General features: G+C 51.6%; 1 protein-coding gene across 4 annotated transcripts; it reads left to right on the forward strand.

The window, feature by feature from the left end:
- The first annotated feature begins 653 nt into the window (after positions 1-653).
- Positions 654-7,498, forward strand: Pam16 (presequence translocase associated motor 16). 4 transcript variants are annotated; one of them, XM_047533228.1, is made up of 6 exons: positions 768-797; positions 5,210-5,242; positions 5,420-5,504; positions 6,347-6,483; positions 6,841-6,906; positions 7,346-7,498. In XM_047533228.1, the coding sequence occupies exons 1-6, from the start codon at positions 795-797 to the stop codon at positions 7,430-7,432; spliced, it is 411 nt and encodes a 136-aa protein (XP_047389184.1). In that variant the 5' UTR covers positions 768-794; the 3' UTR covers positions 7,433-7,498. The 4 variants fall into 4 exon arrangements, with proteins under 4 accessions (XP_047389185.1, XP_047389186.1, XP_047389184.1 ...); XM_047533229.1 differs by lacking the exon at positions 5,210-5,242 and having other exon boundaries at positions 654-797; XM_047533230.1 differs by lacking the exon at positions 5,210-5,242 and having other exon boundaries at positions 695-802.
- The last annotated feature ends 589 nt before the right edge of the window (positions 7,499-8,087 follow it).

Below are 8,087 nucleotides of genomic sequence, written 5' to 3' on the forward strand. Positions count from 1 at the left end.
GGTGGGCTGGGGTTGTGGTTCAGTGGTGCTTTCCTGGCATGCGTGAGGCGCTGGGCTCAGCACCACATAAAAATGAATATAAAGAAAATAAAGGTATTGTGTCCATCTACAACTAAAATATATATATGTGTATCTATATAGATACACATATATACACACACATATATATACATATATATATACACACACATATATATACATATTTTTTAAGTGTAAGGTTATGGTGTGTGAATTACATCTCAATAGAGAGAATGTAGGGCATGATATAGTGGATGTTCAGGATGGGCTTCATTGAGAAGGTGGCATTTGAACACAGATTTGGAGGAGGAAATCAGTCTTGCAGATTACCAAACAGAAGGAATCTGGATTGAAATCTATTTTGAAGTTCCCAGTTTTCTTAAATATTCCCGAGAATTTGGCATCCTACCTCATGTTATGTTCGTTTATTTCACATGATGTTTTAGTTGTAAATATTTCTGGCAAAATTAAGGGAAGAAAGTCCCGAATTTGGTCCATGCGGAGCATTCGATTGCTCTTGACGCTCCAGGTGGAGGGTCGCTGAGGCGCTGGGACCATCCATCGCCCTCCTGGTTGCCCCCTGAGCCCGAGGAAGGCGCCGCCCCCGGTACGTCAACGGGCGCTCCGCCCCCTGGGCCAAGGCAACGCGCATGCCCAGCGCGGCCTCGCGCACGCGCTCTGCTGGCTCCCTTAACCTCTGACCCGCCGGCCGCCCTTGAGCCGGCGCGGCGGGGCCAGGAAGCGGGAGTTCGCGCCCCCGAGGCAGAGTGGCCGCCATGGTGAGGTCCGGGACGCGCCGCCCGGACAGGGAGGGCGGGCTCCGGCCGTGCAGAGGGCGCGCGTGCGGCGGGAAGCAGGGGCGGGGGCGGCGGCCGGGAGACGCCGCCAGGCAGAGGGCAGCGCGCACCTGGCCGACGCACGCGCCGTCCGTGCGGTCGCCGCCAGCTTAGCCCGATGCGAGCGAGCCCCCGCGGGCCACCGGAGGGAGCATGCGCACACCTGTCCCGCGGAGGCCTCCCGGGGAACTTTGAAAAGGCAGGTTCCTGAGCTCGGTGCCTGGAAGTCGCGGAGTTGGTATCCGCCAGCCGGTGACTTGAGGGACCATGACAGTGTCTTTGTAGGAAAGGAAAATGCTGTGGATGGGGATGATGGGAGCAGCCTGGGGAAGTTTCACCGGGGAGGTGGGCTGTAAGATGTCGAGCGAGTCCCGAAGGTGTTGGGGTTTTGACAGTGTCAGGAGGGAAGATATTCAAAGTGGAGGAATTCGGAGCACATGTGGAGGAGAAAAGTGTGGGAACTGATCCAGGAGTAGAGGGTGCATCTGCATTATGGGGAGACGTGGAGGGAGAATAAAGCGGAGAAGTAAGTTGAGGCCAGATGGAGAGATGTGGGTGCCAAGTGGAGACGCAGACTGAATCTGAAGGCAGCAGTGGAGAACCGAGTGTATACTGGGGGATGGCCAGAGACCTTCCCCAGCTCAGGGGTTAGGAGGCATTTGGAAACCTCTGGGGGCTTAGAATACGAGACTCCAGCTTTGTCCGAAGCAGAGCTGAGGGTGGCATGGTTAAGTATCCATTCCTGGACAGCCACAGTCATTCAGATACAAATTGGGCACTGCCATGCTGGCCTCTTCCTGGGCTCCTGTGGTCCTGGCCTTTCTCCTGTCTAGCTGTGATGCCAGCAGCTGTTTGTAGAGGCGTTGGGTGACCAGAGCCCCCTTGCTAGCTCAGCATGTCTTTGAGAAGGGGGTGAGTCTCAGTGGCAGTCTGCTCACCAACATGAGGGCCTGCAGCTGTGCCTTAAAGGAATGTAGCACATTTGTTAGAAAGCTGAGCTCCTTTCTTGATGTACTTTTCGTGAGATAATCTTCATTTCTGAGTGCCTCCTTAACATTTCCTGTGGTACTTTGTCCTAACTTTAGGGTTGTGGTCCTGTATTGTGCCGTGTTGCTTTACAGAAGAAAAAGCCTATGTGCTGCCCACTGTGGCTCCCAGGTTGGAGTCCAGTGGCTCTGACCTCTGCTCTCTGCCTACTGCTTGACCTGAAGTTGATTGCTACATGGGGTGTTTGGTCTTCCCAGGGACTTTGAGGCCCAAGTGTCAGTCAGTGTATTATGGGTTGTTTTAAGTTTTTCCAGGAGGGGCCTCATCCAGTGGTTCTTTGGCTCACCTACAGTGGCTGTAGCTGCCAGAGCTCTGCCTGCCAACCACCTCCCCTGCCACCCCATGAATCCTCAGCTGTGAGTATGGCCTGACCCATAGCTAGTGCTCAGGGAACGTTTGGTTTGGAATAGATGGATTAGAGTCTTGGCAGCACTACCTGATTGCCAGACCCCTAACACCAAGCTGGGTCTGGTCCAGAAGCAAAGCCAGCTGTTGAGCTCCTGCTCCAGCCTGCCACTGTGGGTCCAGTTGGTTTTACATGCATTCCCGTATGGCTTTATGGCTCTCCTCTCCTTTATGACCCTTCTCTTCATTTCACAGACAAGAAACTACAGGTCCAGAGAAGTTCAATAACTTGCCCAGGGACACCCAGCTAGTGAGAAGCAAAGTTAGGTTTCCAGTCTGGGTCAGTATCTCCCTAACTGCTTCCTGGCTCCCTGGGGAGTCAAATGAACTGCTTTATTATAAACTTTGTTACTCCATATTGCCTAGCTATTGCCAAGTTTTGTGAAACAGCAGTAGTAAATAAAAAGCAACACTAATCACCTACTGTGTCATTAAGCTCCATGCCATACCCATTATAGGCATTATGTAATCTCTGTGACAGCCCTATCATTAGTCCTTATTTTACAGGTGAGGAAATAGGTTCAGAAGGTTGAGATCTTTTCCAGGGCCACACAGCTAAGATTTGTCCACAGGCAATCCCAAAGCCTTGTGTAACCACTACACCACATTCCTTCCACAATGGAGTGTAGGAGGTAACCCCACAGGAACTTTGGTGGCTTCCATCTGCCCTCCAACCAGCTCCTCCACCAGCCAGGGTAGCTGCTGAAGTTTTGCAGGCCAGTCCTGCCTTTCCTGTAGCGGTAGAGCGTTCTGAATAGTGGAACGACAGACCACCATGCCACTTTGGTTTATTTTTTTATTTTTTATTTTCAGTACTGTGGATTTAACCAAGGAGCACTTTTCATTTTATATTTTGAGACAGAGTCTCAATAAATTGCTTTGGGCCTTGCTAAGTTGCTGGGGTTGACCTCGAATTTGTAATCCCTCTGCCTTAGCCTCCTGAGTCTCTGGGATTACAGGCATGTGCCACCATGCCTGCCCAGCACCACTTTGATTTAAAACATGAAGGGCATGGTTAGGGAAGTTTCCCAATTGCAGCCTCAGTGTTTTTATTTGTTTTGTTTTTGTTTTGGGGTACTGGAGCTTGAACCCAGAGTCTGTACATACCAGCCAAGGACTCTATCACTGAGCTGTAGCCATCTGTCAGCCTCTATTCTTAATGTGCATTATTTAGCAATGGTCATTGGTCTCAGCAGAAAAGTAAACCAGTGATTACAAGGCTTTGCTAAGCCTCTGGCAGCAGAGGGTTGGAGGCTTTTGGTGGGAGGTGAGGTCACCTGAGGGGTTTTCCAGGCTCAGGGAATCCTCTGGAGTCAGTGATTGTTCTGTCAAGCGAGGCCAGCATTCCACCTCAGAGCCTGTGGCTTTTAGGCAAGGCGGAGAGAAGACAGCTGAGATTATGCAGCCAGCAAGCACACTGCTGTTCCTCCTACACCTACAGTACAGCTGGCTGCAGCCCTACCTTTGATCACATGAGGGTATTCTTTGGGCTTTACTTTCTAGTATGAAATCTGCAGCTTATGAAGTTTCCACCTACTTGTGAAATACAAACCAAATTCTGTTTGTTCGTTCCCCTAATGACCCATAATCACATCCCTTCTGTTAGGGAAGGGCAAAGCCTTGAAAGCCAAACTAGGTCACTTCTGGAGTCTGAATTCCACTGGAATCTGACAGCCCCTGCCCCTCTTTGGCTTCTGGGTCGGTTTGCTTAGTCACCCTGGCTTATCTTGGGATCTTGTGTGAGGCAGCAGCCTCTACCTTGTTGTATAGTTCCTTCTCCCTTCACCAAGTACTAACTGCATGTCCTTGGTCACTAACCCCTTGAGTTCTTGGGATTATATGACACAAACAATAGAACATATTTGGCACAGTGCCTGGCACACAAACTTAATCAATACTTGCTGACCAAGGGGAAATCTAAGTCTAGGAAACTATAAATAAGAAAGGACAACTCACTTGATTCTACCGTGTGAACACTGTTAACCCTGGTGAGCAGTCTCCTGTGACCTTTGTGCAACCCTGTTTGTACCATTTCATGGACATGGGACCAGTTTTTATACATTTTGCCTATGTAATCTCTGTTTCACAGTACAGTCTGTAACATTTTCCCATGTCATATGCCTTCCTGTTCTTCTGACTGTTCCCAGGATGTCCCTTACCCCCCTACCCTGTCCCTCCGCCTCAAAACCCTAAGATTCCCATCATGATTCTACCTACTCTTCAGAACCTATCCCAGAAGAAGCACCATCTTCTCCCAGATCCTCTCTCATTCCTCAGTGTTCCTGCTACTGACTGAGCTTCTGGTCATGTCTTAATGAGGTCTGTCTGTGGCACACTGAATCATAGTCTGGGGTCTGTAAACCTTGTGCTGCAGTTGATTTCCCTGCCAGACCACATAAGTGGGTGACCAGTTCAAGACAGGGACCAGGCTCAGTGTGCTGAGCAGAGAGCAGTATAGACTCCGGCTAACATTTGAAGGAGTAGGTGAACCAGTGGCTAAACAAACGAACTAGCCTTACTCTTGCTAATCACAGGGTCCTTCCTGTGACTGTCTAACTACCTTCCTAGTGGGCCTTTAGCTCCTGAAGGTGAAGAGTGTCTATTCTAAGTAGACCCTTGGTAACTTTGTTGTATTGAATGGAATGAGCCAAGTCATAGGACTTGATGATCTTGGGAAAGTTAGAGTGGGCCTGAATTTCCACACTGGTAAAAAGAAGGTTGAACCAGATAATCTGAGAAGCACAGGAAGAATCATTGTCAGTCCTGGGGTAGAGGGTGAATTGGTAGCAGGCCTGGGACTGTCCCTGTGTTCTGGATCCCAGGCCACAGTATTTCTTCCTAATGTCAGTGCCCTCCATCCCATGTAGCCATATTGCTTTGGTTTCTTTCTGCCTTTCCTGAAGGTCAAGGGGACCAGTCTGCCTCTGGAGACTCCAGTAAGTATCTGAAGCCACCCCAAGTAGAGGCTTTTTATCAGGGCACTTTGGAAAAGGTGCCTGTGGCTGCTGCACTGTACATCATGCTCTCAGCTCCTCAGCAGCCATCTCCAGGGTCCCCCCCTTTGTAGGTCCTGAGAACGCAGCCTGCTGACCAGGTGCCTGCTCTGCCCACAGGCCAAGTACCTGGCCCAGATCATCGTGATGGGTGTGCAGGTGGTAGGCAGAGCCTTTGCTCGGGCCCTGCGGCAGGAGTTTGCAGGTAAGTATGGGCCCCTCTCCCGTCCTGGGCTGAGAGCTCCTGCCCAGGTCACATCTTCCCTGGTAGCTCAGCCTGGTTATGAATGCAGGGATCCCTCCATGAGGTAGGATTCTGTAGATTGGGTGACTTGGGACACTCTCCTGTTGTAGTGGGTAATACCAGACTTTGGGACCTTCCCCTTTGAGAGAGAGATTTATGTCCAGTGAGACTTGGTTAGCATGAGTACTCAGGTCAGGAGTTGGCAAACTGGCCCACTTGGCCATCTGTTTTTGTAAATAAGTTTTCCTGGAACACAACCACATCCTCTGGCTGCTCTCAGGGAGAGCTGAGTAATTCCACTGCAAATGAATTATCCAAATTTAAAATATTTACTATCTCACCCTGTAAGGAAAAAGTTTACTGGCTCCTGATTTTAGGGTCACCAGAGGCAGCCTGCTTTGGTGGTCTGGGTACTGGTTGTGCAGCCAGGTCCCAGCAGAACTATTGCTCCTCCTTTGCCCACAGCTTCACTCTGCCTGGTCCCCTTATCCCAAAGCTCCCCAATTTGCTGTGCCCCTGGGACAAGGGGTAGGAGGAGAAGAGGACTAGGTCCCCTCGGTAGGGAACCATAACCCAGGCTCAGTGGTTAGACTCTGCCCTCGTCCTCCAGTGAGGCATGTCAGTCCTCACTTTCCTGCCCCCTCCTCCAAAAGAAACCAGTCCTGGAGAAAAGCTATTCCTGGCCACTTCTGTTCCTGTGTGTCTCCTCTGTGCCACCTGGCAGGGGTGAGTCACCCAACTGGAAGGCCCAGGGGGAGCTCTGGGCCATGGAGTGCTGAGCGATCACCCACGTGTCCACACAGCCAGCCGGGCAGCAGCTGATGCCCGAGGACGAGCTGGGCACCAGTCTGCAGCTGCATCCAACCTTTCTGGCCTCAGCCTTCAGGAGGCCCAGCAGATTCTCAACGTCTCCAAGCTGAGCCCCGAGGAGGTCCAGAAGGTAAGGCCATCAGACTGACTTCTAGAAGTTGGGGGTTGGGGAGGCTTAGCAGAAGTGGGTAAGTGCAGCGGCTCTGACTGCAGCCACCTGGGACTCCCACTGAGGAAGCCACTGTTGCTCATTAACTTTTAGGCCCCAGGCAGGGCAGTTGCAGAGGCAGAGGTGTTGGTGGTAGCAGCCAAGCTGTCACTCTGGGCATCTGTCCTGTCTCTGCCCCTTTATGGTCATAGCAACCTCCTGGGTTGCACAGGGTAGCATATAGGGTTTAAAGGTCAAAACCCTTTAGCTTCCCTTATCATCAGCTTCCCCTGGTGTCTCAGAGATTGCAACCTACTTTCTGTCTTCCCTCCCCTGCAGAACTACGAACACCTGTTTAAGGTGAATGATAAATCCGTGGGTGGCTCCTTCTACCTACAGTCCAAGGTAAGTGCTCTTTGATTCTTCAAGGAGGGTAAGCCACAGACCTCTCCTTACTTGGGGCCCCTCATTTTCAGGCAGGGCAGCTGGCAGTTAGGGGCTTGGCAGGCAGAGAGTTATGCCAAGCCTTTTCCTGGTGTCCCAGTCTCAGAGAGGACCCCCCCCCAAAACTGCCACTCCTCTGGCTTCCCCAGTTCTGTGGGGCCCAGCTGAAGAGATGGTGGCCCTCCTAGCAGCTCAGACCTTGAAGGGACAGGAACAGCCACTGGTGGTATGTGCAGACCAGTACTGGACTGCAGCAGTGCAGAAGCTCAGCTTCCAGGGATCCTGTGGAGAAGGGCTGCCCTCCAGAAAGGTGGCCTGTGCCAGGAAATGAAGTCCTGTCTGTAGGTAAGGGGCAAAAGGCAGAGGCCCTGCCAAGCCCTGATCTTTCACCTCCCACCAGGTTGTCCGTGCAAAGGAGCGCCTGGATGAGGAACTCAGAATCCAGGCCCAGGAGGAGAGAGAGAAAGGGCAGATGCCCAAAACGTGATTGCTTGGCTCCCCTCTCCCTGCCATCTTTTAACTTATAGCTTGGTAATAAATCTCTTCCACATTTCTCCTGTGCACGTATCCCAATCCTGGAAGGCAGGCTGCTCTTCCTGCCTGTTGGGCTCTGCTGGGGACCAGGAGGCAGCAGCTAACAGCTTGAGTGGCTGGGTTCAGGTGGTGAAATTGGTGAGCAAGCCCACCTTAGGTGTCACGTGGCTGCTCCTACTCCTACAGCACCTAGTTCCCCTCCCTCACTTGCATCCTGCCAGATGGAAACCCCTCAGGGTGAAAGCCCCTGGCCCAGGTTTGGATATGATATCTTGGTGAGCTGGGCAGAATGCTCCCATATACCTTGGCCAACCTCACCCTGGACCAAAGAATTGGTCACCAGTCACAGCAGGTCAAGGACCTGAATCTTGTGATGCATCTCTGCTTCACAAGATTCCATCTCTGCTCTTGACACCTGTCCTCAGAACCTGTCCCTTCCCATTCTTCCCTTCCAGTTCCCAGTTGGGCTGACCGGCTCTTAGCCTCACATTGAAGCTGGCACTTGCAAGCTGAAGAGAAACCCCAGATTAGGGACTTTAGGTGCTTTAGTTGGGAGACCCCACAGCTGAACAGTTAGATGGTCTAGGGTCAACCCAGTTCCTAGTACG

This window comes from Sciurus carolinensis, chromosome 18, assembly GCF_902686445.1.
Source record: "Sciurus carolinensis chromosome 18, mSciCar1.2, whole genome shotgun sequence".
Taxonomy (NCBI): Eukaryota; Metazoa; Chordata; class Mammalia; order Rodentia; family Sciuridae; genus Sciurus; species Sciurus carolinensis.